This window comes from Arvicanthis niloticus, chromosome 18 (assembly GCF_011762505.2).
Source record: "Arvicanthis niloticus isolate mArvNil1 chromosome 18, mArvNil1.pat.X, whole genome shotgun sequence".
In the NCBI taxonomy this organism is placed as follows: Eukaryota; Metazoa; Chordata; class Mammalia; order Rodentia; family Muridae; genus Arvicanthis; species Arvicanthis niloticus.
Window position 1 is genome coordinate 54,564,054 of NC_047675.1, and position 18,934 is coordinate 54,582,987.

Here is an 18,934-nt window from a genome sequence, read left to right on the forward strand (position 1 = left end):
GCTTGAACCTGAGCCTGCTGTTACAGTCTTGGTGAGTTCATGTGTGCATCCGCCCTCTTGCATCATCAAAATGTTATCTCTTTAAAACCATCCACCACCTTTGGCTCTTACAATCTTCTTCTACTCCTTTTGCATAGATCCCTGAGCCTTGAGGAGAGGAGTATGATAAAGAGGATGCAGATTCTTAATAAAATTATTCTTCATGACCAAGTGGACTTCATTCTAGGCATACAAGAAGGGTTCATAATTCATATACAATATAATAAAGCACACAAACAGACATAAGGACAGCAATCATATAATCATCTCAGAAAAGGCCCTTGGCAAAGTCCAACTTCCCTTCATGATAAAAGTTATATATACTAAGCCTACAGCCAACATTATAATAAATGGAGGAATACTGGAAGCATGATCTCTAGAATGAAGAACAAGACATGTCTGCCTACTCTCTCATTTAGTCAATAGCATGCCTGAAGCTTTATAGCACAAGGCACGAGAAAAAAGTAAAAGGGACACAAGTAAGATTGGAATAAATTAAATTATCCCTATTTGTGAATGGTATGATCCTTTACTTTAAAAAGACATTAAAGACTACCGTGAAAATATCAGATCTGCAAAACACTGACAGCAAAGAATTAGGATACAAAATCAATACACAAGAATAAGTAGCTTTTCTAAATACCAATAATGAAATTTCTGAGAAATAAGTCAGGATAAAACCACCCACAATAGCATAAGAAGTACACAGAGGAAGGGATGGATGAATAAGAATAAATTCTATATAAAAACTATATAAAAATTCTAATAAAAACTATTATTTTATGATGTATACAACAGGGTTTTATTTAGCCATAGAAACTAGTGTGTGTGTGTGTGTGTATGTGTGTGTGTATGTGTTCACTCATTCTTCTTCATAAGAGAAAACATTTAGCCTTTTATCTTTGTCTTCTTCTTATTTATTTATTATCTTCCTTTACTCTCTTTCCCCTTTGGGTGCTATAGATTTTGTATGTGAGAAAATCAGTGATATTGGTCTTTTGAAGCCTGGTTTAACATGATGATCACTAATTTTTTTTTTTTATCAATTTTTACTGCAAATGAGGTAATTTTATGAGTTTTATTTTCAATGGCTAAATAAAATTCCATTGTGTATATCACACTGTGTATATCATACAAAGTAATAGGTTTCATTATAGTATATGTCATTATACTTTGTATTAACCACCTTCCCCCTCAATATTCTTTAAAAATTACTGTGAATGGAATTTTTCTCCTGACTTCTTTTTTAGAAACTTCATTATTGGTATTTAAGAAAGTGCCAGGCAGTGGTGGTGCACGCCTTTAATCCCAGCACTTGGGAGGCAGAGACAGGTGGATTTCTGAGTTCAAGGCCAGCCTGGTCTACCGAGTGAGTTCCAGGACAGCCAAGGCTACACAGAGAAACCCTGTCTTGAAAAAACTAAAACCAAAAAAAAAAAAAAAAAATAAAGAAAAAGAAAAAAAAAAAGAAAAAAGAAAAAAAGCTATGGATTTTTGTGTGTTGATTGTATATATGTATGTGGGGAAGGCATGTTTGCACCTGTATGTATTCAGGTGTGTGTGTGTGTGTGTGTGTGTGTGTGTGTGTGTGTGTGTGTGTGTGTGTGCATGCACATGACCAAATGGAAAGGCCAAAGGTTGATGTCAAATGTCTTACTTGACCATTCTCCATTTGATTTACTAAGGCAAGGTCTTTCACTGAACCCCAAACTTGCTGAAGTAGCTAGTTTAGCTAGCTACCATGCCCTAGGAATCCTGTTCCTAGTTCTTGAGCACTGGGATTAAAGATGAGGCTCCATACCTGGCTAGCTTTTGTGAATTCTGGGGATCTGAACTCTGGTCTTTTGCTTGTGTGACAAAAACTTTATCCACTGAAGTATCTATCTGCCCAGCCTCTGTGACAACATTTCAAATTTGTTCTTTTTAAATGCATGATTATAGGTCAAGGCTATTTGCTGTCATTATACATACCAGGTGTTTTCTATGTGGGCAGTTTTCAGTTTCTTAAATTGAGGATGATCTTTTGATGTTGGGTCTACTGACATATAATTTTCATCAGACCTTAGCTCGATGTTCTGACCTACAAAGCAGATGTGTGAAATTCATTGAAAAGAGACATATTCTGAAAATATGATGAAACACAATGGCATATTTCTTTCTTTATTTTATTAAGAATATTTATCAATATTACACTGTATAGCTAAATAAGCATCATCTAAGTTTTTATAATTATAAAAAAATATTAGCATGCCCGAGGAAATCATGAGTTGGAATCCCTCTCATGCAATTAGTAAGTGCTAGTGCAGGTGAGTGGTGTGGGTGAGCAGAGCCTGTAACACCTAATATCCCAAATGACTGTAGTTGAGAGAAGTTTTTATCAAAAGAATTAGTCATGTTTCCAATAAACTAAAAGGTTAGACATCATTTTGTCATTTGGGGTTGTGGCATTAAAGCAGTAGACTGAAAAAGAGGTTTCCATGTTGGCCCAAGGGTTAACATTAATTGAAGAAAATGAAATATTTTTAACTGAGGCCCAATGCATTTCCTGGGTCACCTTATAATACTCTCTTGCTCAATAGTCAAGATAAACAGAAAACTAATCATTTATAAAAATAAAATTAGTAAGGTATCATGAGAATAAAGGTTTGGGTTACCTCACTAGGTATCAAGATGGAGCTGAAGATAAATGAGAACGAGGAGGGATGATGGAACTCTATTCATGGTGAAGATGCTGGAATGTTGTTGATATGACAGCAAAAAGTTTAGAATATCACAAAAATGTAATTGACAGCATCTGGGAGGACTAATTTTGCAAGAAATTCTATCATGAGTTAAACTATTTTCTTTGCACATTTTTAAAAAGTGACTCCTCACCAATTCAAACTGAACCGTGAGATTGCAGCCATGAAGCTGTGACCCCAGGGTCCACTTCTGGTTCTACTTCTTTTGCTCTTTTCACTTTCATAGGTTCTTCCTCCGAAGTCCATAGCCTCTCAAAGCCACCAATGTTAGAATCAGCTTTTTAGAAATTCTTGTTAATATAAACAGTTTAAGGTCTTCCCGTGATGGAAGATGATAATGTCTAGACTGGTGAGCTCTTTCTAGTGGTTTCCATTTTTGTATGCAGATTCAACAAGAGTCAATCAGGAGAAACAGCCTTTAAACTGCACTTATTAAGACTTGAATATTGAGCCATTCATGCTATCCAGAATGTGTAGAAAGCCGTGGTCAGTGGTTCCATTCCAAGATGGCGCTGGCCTCGTGTCTTCCCACTGGTAAACAATTAACTGTGCAGCTGCAAAGGCAGAAAGCCCGCCAAAGTCACTGGTCAATCCCGAGGCGTAATATTGGGTAATGAGTGAACAGTCAATCAGAAGTGAACACATCACCCTAGGGCATATTTAAGCGGTGCCTCTTCCGGCCTTTTCCGTCTTTCCGCTTTACCGTTACAAGAAGTAAATCCTCGTTTGCAGTAATACCCGATTATTGCCTCTCGTGTCCTTATTCGCGGGTGAAAAGGGACTCGGGAGGTGCCCGGAACAAGAATGTATACAGCATTTCTCTAGCCACACATCTTCACCACAGATTGTAACAACAGCATTTTAAAAGCAATCTTTTCTTGTGGGCAGTAGATCTAATGGGCTTATTCAATGATCTGCTATAAAGACAAGAGCTGTCATCCAGGCAATGTTGCTGCATTTGCAGAGCACAGGCAGAGTAAATTTAGTTCAATTCTGAAGGTTCATGGGATTGTTGAAATGATGCATGCAAGTTTCAATTGTAAGTCCTCAATCTGCATTAGGTCATAACAAGAAAATCAGACTGTCTTCTGAATTCTCAGAGTCATTCCTTGACTTTGTGCAGTGAGAGTCCTTGATGGTATCTTCCTCTATTACAAGGATTTTTTATTCATATTATAAACAAGTTGCTCTGTATAATCACCTTCAATCATGCAGCTTTCAACACTACTGTCCATTTCTTCAGTATTATACTTTTATGCTAGTTCTGCTTCCTTCTTTGCAAGTCCTGAATCAATTCTGTTGCAGCAAAAGTAGTGTTTGTAAGAAAATTTATAGCATCAAATGCATATATTAGAAAAGAAGATCACAAACCAATAACTAGTTTCTACTTCAGGAAACTAGAAAAGGATAAGCAAATAAAATATAAAGTTAAAAAAATAAAGTAGTTAGAACAGAACTCTATTAAATTGAAAACAAAATTAACAGAGGAAAAAAATCAACAAAATAAAAGCTTTTTAAGAAGATTAAAATTTCTAAATCTTTAGGAAGACTAAGCACAAAGGGAATATAAATTGTTAAAATCAGATAAGAATAAACTGTAAATAATTCTATGCTTAAAACTAGTAATCTAAGTTAAATGGGCCAATGATTTGAAAGATACAATGTCTCGTTTCACATAAGGAAAATATAGTTAAATAAATGGATATATAATTAAAGAGAATGCTACATTTTATATTAAATAAAATGAATATATAATTAATAACTGTTAATAATCTAAAGTGGCAGAGCCAAAGGGATTCCTTGGTTAATTCGAACAAACATTTAAAGACAAGGTATGTACCAAATTTCTACCACATTTTCTAGGAGAATAAAATGAACTCATTTCTACTTCTTTCAGGCCAGCATTGCCCTAATACAAGAAAATTACATATCAATACCACTCAGCAACATAGACCCTCAATGAAATATGAATAAATTGACTCAAAAACACATATAAAGAATTAGAAGTCACTGGAATTTAACCCAGACTACAAGGAAGTACAATATCTGAAAGTTGGTTATCTATCATTAATAGGCAAAGAAAAAAAATCATCTCTATTGATGCAAAAAGTCATTAGATAGAATTTAACACCCATTTACAATAAATAACACCAGCAAAATCAGAATAGAAGTGGATTTTCTCAACTTTATAAGCACCATGTGTGGGAACCCCATAGCTATTACTGTACTTAATAGTGAGAAACTAGAAGCTTTTCCACTGAGGCCAAGAATAAGGCAAAGATACCCTCATTTTGCAACATCCAAATAGGATGTTCAGATAATTTGGCATTATAATAATTTAATAAATGTACACAAAGGAAAAATAAGTCATGTCATCTCTGAACAAAGATTAGAATAGATCTGTAGAATAGATGAGTCACAGTCAGATTTTATTACTGTTTTAATTCATTGTGTCCATATGACATATATGTACTGCCTATGTGTAAATTAATTTATAAAATTATGTGTATGTCTGTATGCCATGTATGTCTGGTGCCTGTGAGTCCAGAAGAGGACATTATATGCCCTGGAACTAGAATTAAGGAAAGTTATGTGAGCATCATGTGGGCACTGGGAACAGAACCCAAATCCCCTGTAAGAGGAACAAGTGCTCTTAACCACTGAGTCATCTTTCCAGCCCATAAGTATAAATTAAAACAACAATGAAATACCATTACAATGGCCCAAATTTAAAACATCAACACCAAAAAGAAAGTGCTAGCCAGGATGAAAGCCTCACTCATCACTTATGGGAATAAAAAATACTACCGATCAACTAGACATAGTGGACTTTGTCAATTACTGAACAAGAACAGCAAATAATTTTAACAATCCTACTCCATGTACTCATACTCACTAAGATGGAGAATATTTTGGGTTCTGGAACATATTTCACAAATTAAAAAGCAACATAATGTACAATTTCTGATCTCAATCAACATGGCTCTAGGGATGACTGAGATTTGATGGGGAAGAAAAGAGAAACACACAGAACAAAGCTGGGGTCAAGTAGCCTGGGTTCTCTAGTGGAAAAGCTACAGCACCCTAGAAGCTCAGCGTGTTTGTTATATACAGTTGAACAGGGACATGGGGCTATTGCATACAGCTGAATCAAGGAGGCATGTTCAGCTAATCTTGGTAGGAGCTATCTCTGTAGGAGAGTAATCTTTAGGCTGTACATATCTGGAGAAAGGAAGCTATTGTAGACAAAACCCCGAGGAGCTTCACTCTGCGTAGGGGGAGGTTTTGCCCTTGCCATGGAGCTAAAGTATTGGAGTTCTTGATATGACTGAGCTAGTGTCCACAAAAGTCACTCAGGATGTCATTCCCTTAGGTATATCCCACCACTCAGCATGGTCCCTGCCCCTCATTTTTCTTTCTTAGATGTTCAGGTTAGTTTTATTCTTGCTCGGTTGAGGGGTAGGTAGTTCACAGCAATGCTTTACACCAGACTGTAAGGAGAAGGAAGATCATAACAGCCACTCTACCCAACAAACACAACAGAAAATTTTTAAAAAGTTTAAGCCTTAAAGGTCATCAAGGGTCACTTTCACAATATCACCAGGAGAAGCAGTCTCATCTTAAGCATTTTGTGTCTCTAGGATGTGCCACTAATATTGGTCTCATCTATGTTATCATTATACTGTGGGTCCAAACATCCAAGAGATGGGTCCCAGTTATCCTGTCTAAATTGCAGAACTGTAGCAAGGCCCAGATAATTGAATAGAGCCTATTGGGAATCCAGGTGATTATGGAAATGTTCCTGTCCTCCTCACAAAGAGATAATCATTAGCCTAAACTGGTGTAGAAAGATGTGGCACCTCACCATTGAATGAAAAAACACAGGCCCACTAGACTTCTCCCTTGATCAGTCTTACCTACACAGGTAAAATTACCAGACATCTCAGAATACAACTTCTGGGTTATTTTAGTCTGGTTGTTTAAAAATAAAACAACAAAACAAACAAACAAACAAAGGTAGCATTTAAGGTCACCAAGATTTTTCCCTTTCTCTATAGCTTTCTCCATTCATTCACTTACTGTTGCCTCCAGGCTTGTACTCCTGGATGGGCTGGATGGGCTACCAATGCCAATCCTTACCAATCTGGAAAGGATCAACTGCCACAGTACCTGCTCAGAGCCCACACACCTGGCAAGTCAGGTAGGCTTCCTCCTGCCCACCCAGAGCTCCACTGCTGTGCACCATCACCTTTGTGCTGCTCTCACCCCCACCCCACGAGTGTAATATGAAGGCAGTTAAAACTGAAAGCCAAAAAAGAAACATGCTGGTTTCTCTGCCATGTATCCATTCCTCAATTTTCTATTTCTTCCTAGGAAGATAAACCCCTGTCCCTTTCTCTGGAAGTCAAAGGCATGTCTCTCTGAACACAAGGGCAAGAACTGATGAAGACTCAATGCTTTGTCTCTACTTCCCTGGGTTCCAGAAATCTCCCACAAACAGTAATAACTACCTACCTATCTTTAGATTCTGCTTATTGACATATAACTTCCTGTCTTTAGATTCCACTTGTTCCAATGTTTTATACCCAAGGAACTAAAATGGGCTCCCTTCTATTCCTTTATCCTTAATTCTTTATTTTTGTTTTTGCTTTTCTCTTTATTAGCTTGCTTTTCATGGGAGAATTCCCTTGTCTGACCAATGAGAGTTCCTTGTAGTAAGAATCCACAGGCTGGGTCTCTGCTCCAATTCCTTGTTTAAATGCCACCTTGCTTCACTTTAGTATGGCTCCAGGGATGGTAAAGGATTAACAAAGAACAAGCACACACACACAGCAAAGATAGGATGAGGTGAAGAAGCTGCAGCACCCTAGAAGCTCAGCATGTTTACTGTATATAGTTGAGCAGACAGGGATTTCTGGCATACAGCTAAATCAGAGGCAAGTTTAGCTCTAATCTTAGTAGGGGCAGTCTAGGCAGTGGAGCCATCCTCAGGCTGTAAATAGGGATGTAAGATGGGGAGAAAACTGTGATGGACATTTTATGCACAAACTATTAACATCTACACACAGAAGGCTTTGCCATTCCTCTGAGTTTCACACTGAGTGTGGGGAGGCTTTGCCATTCATGAGGCTGAACATTAGAGACCTTGATATAGCTGTGTCTACATCATTAGCATATATAGAACTTCATTCACTCAGGTCTTCCTCCACTCCCCACATTAATCAAATGAGTTTAAAAATGTATTACTCCATACCAAAACCAAATAGACATTCTAAGAAAGAATAACTACAACTTAATATCTCTTGGGAACAAAGATATAATAAATTCTCCATAAAAGTTTGGCAGATCGAAACCTAGTTTGAAAAAAAAATCATTTACCAAAGCCTAGAGAAATTTCTCTTATGTATGCAATGTCATTCATTCATATATATATATATATAAAGTTAGTGTAGTCCACATCATCAAAACAAGGTAGGATAGAAAGGCATAAAAACTGCAGGCAAGAGGAGGGTCAAATGATCCCTCAAGCAGAGCCTAGCTGAAGCCTGTCTCCATATGAGAAGTAAGATCCAGCACAATTGACACAAAAAGCTATTATTTTTCCAAACATAGTTACTCAATTTTAAAGTAACAATGAACCAGCTTATGGCCTAAATGTCTGAACCCCTTTCATTTTAATAGACAACACATGAGAAAGTTAAACAAAATTGTTAACTATTTATGGCAAAGGTTTCCTACCTTTTTGTGAGCTAGTCTTTATTCATTGTTGTTCTGTCAGGTGTCCTCAAGAACCATCTGATAAAGCTATTTAAATTCCTTGGCAATCCCTTGAAGATAGTAACTTCCAGACCTTACTCAAATCTTACATATGACTGTTGTGAGAGATAGTGAGCACTAATTCTGAGAAGCCCACAGCCATGCTCTGGGGTCGTGTCGTCCTTTCCTCTGAGCATTGTTCTATTAGCTTTCATTCTTATGCACATAATAACACAACTTTATTAACACCAACTTTGCTTTATAAGATGGCTAGTCACAAGATTATTATTTTTTTGTGTGCTAAAGCTATGAGTTCTGGTTTGGATTGCTTTATCAAGGTTCCTAAAAATCTAGGGAACCCCTCAGGCTACTGAGGAAAACAGTAGGAAGCTGTGCCTCCATGCTTCTGTCTCTCAGGAAAGAGCCTCTGTTTGATAAGTAATGTATACAAAAATCTCAAACTTCTTTTTAATAAAAAACACTGAGATGTTTCCTCTAAGATCAGAACAGAGTAAGGGTATCCCTGTCATTCCTCCTTTCCATCACCATATTGGAAATGCTGATGAATGCAGTAAGACAACAGTAGAGGCTCTATCTGTTGGATGAGGCTAAGCCCCAAGCTCAGGCCTGGTTTTTACTGCCTTGTGCCTCTAACTCCTTGGGTGGTCACCTAAGGTAGAGTTCTGTTGGCATACCAACAAAGTAGGAGAGGGTAATACTGCTATGACCTTTCAGGGGTGGGCTGACTGGCAGTGGCCAGGAGCAACATAGGATTTCTATAAAAGCCACTTACTATATGATCTCAGACTACAGAGGTATCCAGGGTTGTCTGGTGTGATGGTTTGTATATGCTTGGCCCAGGGAGTGACACTATTAGGAGGTATGGCCTTGTTGAAGTAGGTGTGTCATTGTGGGCATGGATTTTAGTACCCTAGTCCTAGTTGCCTAGAAGACAGTATTCTGCTAGCAGCCTTCAGATGAAGATGTTGAATCTTCAGCTCTGCCTGTACCATGCCTGCCTGGATGCTACCATGTTCCTGCCTTGATGATAATGGGCTGAACCTCTGAACCTCTGAACCTCTGAACCTGTAAGCCAGCCTCAATTAAATGTTGTCTTTATGAGAATTGCCTTGGTTATGTTGTCTGTTCACAGCAGTAAAACCCTAACTAAGACAGAAACTGGTACCAGGGACTGGAATATTGTTGTGATAGGCCTGACCACGCTTTTGTCTGGAAGAATGTGGATTTGGGGACTTTGGATTTGGAAAGCAATGTGATGCTTTAAACAGGGCTTAATGGGCCATCCTAGTAAGATTACGGAAGACTGTTACTGAGAGTGATTTGAATTGTGCAGACCTAGCCTAAGAGGTTTCAGTAGAGAAGAACTTTAATGTGTGATCAAAAGACTGTTTTTGTCATGTTTTGGTGAAGAACGTGGCTGTTTTTTGCTACTGTCTGAAGAGACTGCCTGAGGCTAAGGTAAAGAGACTTATATTAATTGCATTGACAAAGGAAGTCTCAAAAAATCCCAACCAGAGACTTTGTTCTCTGGTTAAGTCTGATGAAGAGCATTTTGAACAAGCATAGCAAGCAGAGAAACGAAAAATACAAAATATATAGTTTGAATATTAAAGGGATATCAGAAGTGAAATGGAGTTGAATCCTGTGTTCAAGAATATTAAATTGAATTAATAGTGTAGTGACCTTGGGGCAAAATTCCACTCAGCTAAGTTTAGGTCCAGGCATGATAGTACAAGCCTTTAATCCCAGAAGGCAAAGACAAGCAGATCTCTGAGTTCAAGGCCAACCTAGAACAGAACAAGTTCTAGGTGAAGAAAAACTTAAAATCAGGCTTGGTGGACCACACCTTTAATCCCAGTGTTCAGTAGACAGGCATGCAGATCTCTAAGTTGAAAGTCAGTCTACAGAGCAAGATTGAGGACAGCCAAGCTTAGGCAGTGAAGGAGTTGGAAAACAGAAAGCTGGTGATAATGTTATAGAATTATATATGATAATGGGGCCATGTTCCAGCCCCAGCAAGCAGTAGAACTCAGCAGCTTTGGACACATGGCTCTGGCTTTAGCGTTCAAAATAGAAGGGACTACCAGGTCAATTGATGCTGGTTAGCTGGAGCTAAGAAATTCTTGCAGTGATTCAGAAGAGACCAGTATCACTGAGGTGAAATCTTCTGGGAAGTCTTTTCTGAGTTTTTTCTGTGTTTTTTGAAGCACAGAGAAGCTGTGTTTCAGAGATAGCCAAGGTTGTACCTCCTACAACAGCTGTACTTGGTAATGTGTAAGAGTCACCCAGGTGGTACTGGTTTTGAAGGCATGAAGAGGTCATGAAGAACAGCTGAGGCTTGGCACTGTGAGAGGCCATGGAAGGTCATTGGTGAAGATGCAACCTCAGTTGCAGTTGATGGCCCAGGACTGATGGGGTCATGCAAAGGAGTTGAGACTTGGCACTGTGAAGACAGTCTATGAGCAGCTATTGGTAAAGCCTAGTTGCAGCAGAAGACCCCAATGTATTGGAGATGCCAGTACCATAGGATGATCACCAAGAACAGCAGCAGCAGTGGTGTGAATCAACCTGAGCTTAGAGTACTACAGAGGGCAGAGCTGGAAAAGTAACACCAGCTTTTTGAAGGAGCCCAGAAGATCATGTGTGGATCCAAGACATTGAAACAAGAAGCTGTAACACTGAAGTTGCCTTGGAGACGCCAATGTTAGGGATGCCAGAGCCATGGGCTATCTGCTAAGAAAAGCTGCTAACAGGGAGTGGAATGAGCCCAGGAGAAAGAAGTTTGTTGCAGTCAACAAAGATGAAAAAGGAGTTGGAGATCTGAAGACTGCTTTGATATCAGACTGGGAGATGCAGAGTCTGGAGTTTGCCCAGCTTGTTTCCTGTCTTGCTTTGGGAATTGCAGTTAAGTGGTTGGATGAATTTCAGAAGAGACATTGAATTTTGGACGCTTAACATTGTTGAGACTGCTGTAGACTACAGGGTCTTTGGAAGCTGGACTAAATGGGGTATAGAACTAAACAGAGAATTTTCACAACAGAGGAATCTCAAATGGCCAAGAAGCACTTAAAGGAATGTTCAGTCATTATGGAAATGCAAATCAAAATGACTTTGAGATTTCATTTTACACCTGTCAAAATGGCTAAGTTCAAAAAGTCAAGTATAGCACATGCTGGCAAGGATGTGGAGCAACTGGAACACTCCTCCATTGTTGGTGGGAGGTGAAACTTGTACAACCACTTTGGAAATCAGTTTGGTAGTTTCTCACAAAACTGGGAATAGTTCTATCTCAAGACCCAGCTATACCACTTCTGGGAATATACCCAAAAGATGCTCTGCCATCCCACAAAGACACTTGCTCAACTATGTTCATAGCAGCTTTATTTGTTAATAGCCAAAAACTGGAAGCAACTTAGATGTTTCTTAACTGAAGAATGGATAAAGAAAATGTGGTACATCTCCACAATAGAATACTATCCCACTATAAAAAAACCAAGACATCAAGAATTTTTAAGACAAATGGATGGAACTTGAGAATATCATCCTGAGTGAGGTAACCCAGACCCAAAAAGGCATGAATGGTATTTACTCACTTATAAGTAGATATTAGCCATAAAATACAGGTACCATGCTATATTCAACAGACCCAAAGAAGCTAAACAAGAAGGAAGGCTCAAGTGAGGAAGGTTGAACCTCACTTAGAAGGGGGAAGAAAATAGTCCTAACAGGCAGATGGAGGGAAGGAACTGGGAGGGAAGGGGATGGAGAGGAGAATATGGGGTTCAGGATCAGGTGTGGGGGAAGGACAGGAGATATGGCTAGATGGACATGAAAATAAATGGATATCTGCAACTGATGAGGGTGAGGTGTGTGTGGCATCTCCAGGACAGACATAGATCCAGGATAAGAGAGGCGCCCATGAATCTTTTTGTTACTTCTAAGAAACAAACATCACTACCAATGATAAACCTTATCCATCATTTCTGAGTGAAAGAGTGAAAAGGGTGTACAAATGTTCTTATTTAATATCTGTCAAAAATAATCTTCAAACCACATCTAGTCAGAAAAGATAAAGGAGGACACTTAATAGGAATCAAGAGAACAATCTAGCAAGAGGAAATAATAATCACACACACATATGCATGCAAACATAGGCTCACCCAATTTCATGAAACAAATATTACTAGAATCAATGTCACTGATAAACCCCAACATAGTAATAATGAGTAGCCTCAATACATCACATTCACCATTAGACCAAATATTTTAAAAATAAAAAAAGTAATTCTGGATTAAATTAAATAACATAATAGATCTGATAGACCTAGTAGGTAGCTATGAAACATTCCACTCAAACATAACATGTATTCTTCTTAGCAATACAAGGAACATTATCTAAAATAGGTCACAGGATACAAAGCAAGTCTAACTGATATAGGAAAAAATGAAGTAATGGCCTATATTTTATCTAAACACAATGGGATAAAGCCAGCAATCAACAGCAAGAGAAACTACAGAAAATATTCCAACTCATGGATGTTAAATGACTGATGATTGAATGATGAGTGGGTAAGTGAAGAAATCAAGAAGCAAACTTTAAAATTTTTTTTAATGGAATGGAAATGAAAATACCTTAGGTACAATGAACATAGTCTTAAGAGAGAAGTTTATAGCTCTGAATGCCTACATTTAAAAAAAAAAAATGTTGGGGAAAGTGTTGGTGGAAAGATAGCTCAGCAGTTAAGAGCACTGGCTGCTATTCCACAGGATCCAGATTTGAGTCCAAGCACCCACATGTTAGATCACAACCACCTATAATTCCAGTTCTAATGCCCTCTTCTGTCCTCCTCGGACACACATGGTGCACAAACATTTATTCAGGCAAAATACCCATACACATAATGAGATACAAGAATTTCTTTTGGTTTTTCTAAAATTTTCTAAAGTTTGCACCATATCTCAATATGTGACCTATTTTAGAGAAAGGGACATAGGCTTTTAAGAAAAATGTTCATTCTTCAGTGTTTGGATGGAATGTTCTATAGATGTCTATTAAATGCATTTGATCTATAGTGTTATTTAATACAGATATTTTGTGCAAAGATTATCTGTTCATTGGCAAGGGCAGGATATTTACTTGGGGAGAAACCCATACCTTTATATCATCATGTCTATTTTATGAATTTTGGTGTACCCATGTTTGGTGTGTTTAGGTATAGAATTGTAATGTCTTCTTATTGGGTTCATCCTTTAACCAGAATGTAATTTGTGAGTCTTTCTTCACATGGGATCTCTGATCTGACATAGAGCTCATTGAAGTCTTTTCTCATTTTTAATGATGCAAGCAAATTATTGTCAAATTAAAATATAAATATACCATGAATGTATACTTAACTACTTAAATGTAAAAGCACCTTTGCTACTTTTTGCACATTATTCTTCTAGTAGCTTTGGTTTATAAATTTTATAGATTATTTTATTCATTATTATGACCAAAATTAGACTCATATATTTTAAATTATTTGCTTTTCTTACTTAATCCACACTTTGAATGCTAAAAATTTGAATCCAATATAACATCATACATAATTATAGAATGACAGACATAGGGAAAGCACCACAACAGGTAATAAAGTAGGAAAAGTCAAGAAAACAGGTATACTTACAGCTTAAAATATCTATAATTTAGGGTTGAAATGATGGTTATCTCAGTGTTTAAGAGCACTTGTTTCCCTGATAGATGATACAAGTTCAGTTTCCAGCATCTACATGATGCCTCTTAACCATGATACTCCAGTATCATGGGATCTGACACCCTCTTCTGACTTCCACAGGTACCAGACATGCATATGGAACATGCATATATGCAAGCAAAACACTCATATACATAAAATTTTTTAAAAAATATCTAAAAATATTTTGAAAAGGAATACCCATAATTTGGCTACATATATTAAGATATAAATATCAGAATGAGTACAAAAGCACACACAACATTTCTTTTAAGAAAAATTTGAAATAACACAGAAGAAAATGAAAGCAACAGAGACTAAAAAGCCATTCAGAGAATAACCAGAAGAAAGTGCGCTGAGCCACATTAATAACAAATAAGGAAGTTATTAAGGGAGATGAAGAAGACCATCAAAATCATGAGTCCCGACTGAGCAGATTCTGGGCAGCAGCTCTGGCCCTAATCTCACAAAACCCAGAGGAAGCAGGCCTCCTAGGAGCTCTAACCCAGGCAGTTTCTTAGGTAAGGAGACAGCAATACCAGCCCCAAACAGGGAGTAACTGGGACCCAGTAGGACCCAGGAAGTCACTCCTGGCCTGGAGCACTGGTTCCTTTCTGTCTGTGCCTGAGCAATGAGCAGATCTTGGGCCCCAGCTCTAACCTCAGTAGTAACACCCATCCCACACTGTTCTGATACAACCAAGATAATAGGAAAGACAGGCTCCAGGAAGAGACAGGGCAGGTAGCACTAAGGAGATCTAGATGGCAAAAGGCAAATACAAGAACATAAGCATCAGCAACCCAGGGTACTTGGCATCATTAGAACCTAGTTCTCTCACACAAGAAAGTCCTGAATTCCCCATATCACTAGGAAAGAAAGATTTGGATTTAAAATCACTTCTAATGATGATGATAGAGGACTTTAAGGAGGACATAAATAACACTCTCAAAGATTTTGAGGATAACACAGGTAAACAGATAGAAGCCCTTAAAGAAGAAACACAAAATTCCCTTAAAGAATTACAAGAGAACACAACCAAACAGGTGAAGGAATTGAACAAAACCATCCAGAACATAAAAATAGAAGTATAAACAATAAAGAAATCACAAAGGGAGATTACCCTCAAGATAGAAAAACCTAAGAAAGAAATCAGGAGTCATAGATGCAAGCATCACTAACAGAATACAAGAGATAGAAGAGAGAATCTCAGGTACAGAAGATACCATAGAAAATATTGACACAACTGTCAAAGAAAACTCAAAATACAAAATGAAAAAAGTTCTTAACACAAAACATCCAGGAAATCCAGGACACAATGAGAAGACCAAACCTAAAGATAATAGATATAGATGAGATTGAAGATTCCCAACTTAGAGGGCCAATAAATATCTTCAACAAAATTATAGAAGAAAACTTCCTAACCTAAAGAACGAGATGCCCATAAACATACAAGAAGCCTATGGAACACCAAAGAGACTAGACTAGAAAAGAAATACCTCCCTTCACATAATAATCAAAACACCAAATACATGAAACAAAGAAAGGATACTAAATTCAGTAAGGGAAAAAGGCCAAGTAACATATAAGGGCAGACCTATCAGAAAAGTTTTATTTTAACAGGAAGGGTGATATGTAGGAGGAGCTAAAGTGGGAGGAGTAAGGAGAGGAGAGGAGGAGTAAGGAGAGGAGGAAAAGGAGAGAAGGAGCTAAGTGACAAGAGGGGTGGGAGGACATGGAGGAAGATGCTCGAGTGTCTCCACCAGTCAAAGATAGTTGGTATATCTAGGTTGGGTATTGGGTTACACTTCTGATTGTATGGGCAACTTGTTATTGAGCATTACCAAACTTATAAAGCCTTTGATTAACATTTTAAAAATTGTATAAAAGCAAAAAGGAGAAGGAGGGGGATGTAATAGGGGTTTTCTAGGGAGGGGAAATGGGGAAAGGGAATGGCATCTGAAATGTAAATAAAATACCCAATTAAAAAAACATGAGTCCCTTTAGTAGAACAATATTCTCTGACCTCGAAGAGGTGAATCTTTGAAATATGGATGTACAAAAGGACTACAGCGTCATAAGATTAAAGCAGAACTTAATACTACAATAAGAAACAGAAATTTAGAAAGTGGGCACAGGCAAGCGAGCAGTTAATTACAAAAGATACCTAGTTTGTTAGAAGATTTGGAGGTCTATTGCACATAATAGTTCAAAGAAGCACATGGCTGAAGGTCTATTCTCAAACTCAATAGGAAGGTTTCTCAAGTTTAATTAAAAATAACATAAAAGGGGGCTGCAGAGATGGCTCATCAGTTAAGAGCACTGACTACTCTTTCAGAGGTCCTGAATTCAATTCTCAGCAACCACATAGTGGTTCACAACCATTTGTCATGGTATCCTATGCCCTCTTCTGGTGTGTCTGAGGACAGCTACAGTGTACTCACATATATACAATAAATACACAAGTCTTTACAAAACACAATGTAAAAGAAGTATACTTACTCTCTGCATTTTCATCCCTAGGAGGGTATTGTCTCTTGGTCTGAGACTGGGTTGTGGTTATATAAAGTTTCTTCTCAGCAAATAGATGGTCTGCTGATGCTTCTTTTTTTGGATGTTCTAAAGGAATTGCTAAGGAGAAAAAAAAGCCACATGGGTTGGAGAATTTCTGAACACTAAGATTTCCCACCCATAGGGAGATGAGGAAAGATAAGTGCAGTATTCATGAGAGTGCACAGGCTTTCATAGCAACTCCTGAGCATGAAAATAACACCCAGAATTCAATGATCATTGTTTGTTTGCTTGCTCTGTTTTTTCATTTTGCCCAGTTTATTAATTTTGACTTCTATTTTTGTCCCAAAGAATCCACACTCAAGTCAGAGCACAAACTGTCCATGAAACATATACAGAATTCATAACACAGAGACATGAGCCTTCTGTTTGGCTTAATTTAAAGCTGATTATGCTATTTTACTTACTAGTGAGTCTTGCATTGCCAGAAGTTGTTCCTCTTTCTCCTTGCACCTGTGTTTCTGTTGTATACTCTTGATGTAAACGTATATGACTTTCATCTGGTGCTGCAAAATGAACTACATAAAGATATACATTTAAATATACTTTCCCAATATAAAGAAAAATCTATGGAATATCAGGGTTCAAATTTCTAATAACAGGTATATAGGAGTATTTTCTCTTATTTTCATAAAGCCCTAAATTACTATGTTATATCTGGCATGAACATGGGAAAGTCTTATCAACGGATATTGTGGAAATTGCCATACTATTTTATAAATATTTGGAGGGATCAACGGTGTCATATTCTGTCTACTAATTTCATAGGTTACTCAGTTTTTAGATTACTATTTATTCCTAGACAAACCAAAGAAAATCCATGTCCACAAGGCTACTTGCCACAGCATTATTACAACTACAAAATGTTCAAAATCACATCAAGCATAGGAAAGTCGCTAAATAAACCAATATATGTGTTAACACAGTATAGAACTGCTGTATATGAGGTAGTACAAAGTGCTGTTTATAACTATAAAAGAATAGCAAAAGCATTTATATAAATGAACTTGAGAAGATTTATTGAAAGGATGTAAAATAAAAAAAATGCAAAAGAGGGACAGTCCACTCAGGGCACCTGGGTGACTGGGTGACTGTACACATTCCATTCAAAAGATAAAATTAAAGGAGTGAGGATTAAACTGCAAACAAACTACAGAAGTGAAACAGAACTCCATACAAGTATCAGCCTGGGATATCCAAGGATAACAGTTTCTTTTCCTGTTGTTATGAGATACTCTGGTAAAACTTAAGGGATAAAGGTATATTCTGGCACACAGTCCATTTGGTGGGGAAGTCAAGGCAGCAGTGCTTGAAATAGTTGGACATGTTGCATCCACATTTAGTGAGTGCTTGAATGCATTGCACAGTGATGAGTGCATGCCAGCATTCTACTTGCTTTCTCCATTTTATATAGTCCAGGATCTCCTGCCAGGGAATAGTTCCAACCACAGTCAAGATGGCGTTTTCCATGACAATTAATGTGATCAATCAAGGTAATTTTCTCCAGTCATGCATAGGGGCCAGGCTTCCACTAGTCTGACTATTGGTTCTGTAAAATTGACAATTATCATAAACCATCAGAGGTTTTTTCTGCGTAAGAGTGCTCCAGCAAAACCTGAAACGTTGTAAGATAAAGTATGTGTATAAATCTGTCAATATTTTGAGAATTGGGGTTAATACTGTGGAAGGACACACGTACTAAATGGAGAAAGGAGAGAACAAGTCCCAGAGACTGAAATTGAAGGCATCCAAGACAGTTCATGTATGTGGGCATCTATACATAGGAGTATTGTGCACATGGTGTATGTCTGTGTTCATATATACATGCTATATACATCTGTACTTATAAGGAGAACAGTCACATTTTAAAGTCTTTTTTCTTTCTTTATTTTTTTCCATTTTCCTTTATTCCATAAACACCTAGTTACAAGTTGCACAAATCATTTATTTTTATAAAGGCAGAGAAGGGTATAGGAAAGTGTTTTTGTGATGGGTGGGGGAAGGGATAAAGAGTTGGGAACTAGTCCACTCCACAGCCCTTCTAGGACCATGGCTTCTGCAGTGGGGGTCTGAGGA

General features: G+C 37.7%; 1 protein-coding gene across 3 annotated transcripts in view; it reads right to left on the reverse strand.

Moving 5' to 3' along the window:
• Ccdc7 (coiled-coil domain containing 7) overlaps nt 1-18,934 on the reverse strand; it is a 297,148-nt gene that overhangs the window by 127,400 nt on the left and 150,814 nt on the right. For 2 of the 3 annotated variants that reach the window (XM_076916072.1, XM_076916071.1), the window contains exons 33-34: nt 17,266-17,376; nt 16,790-16,918 (exon numbers count right to left, since the gene is read on the reverse strand). In XM_076916072.1, the coding sequence (XP_076772187.1) occupies nt 16,790-16,918; nt 17,266-17,376 (240 nt within the window). Of the gene's footprint in view, nt 1-2,913; nt 4,077-16,789; nt 16,919-17,265; nt 17,377-18,934 lie in introns of those variants that run through there. The other variant, XM_076916073.1, reaches the window with a different exon arrangement.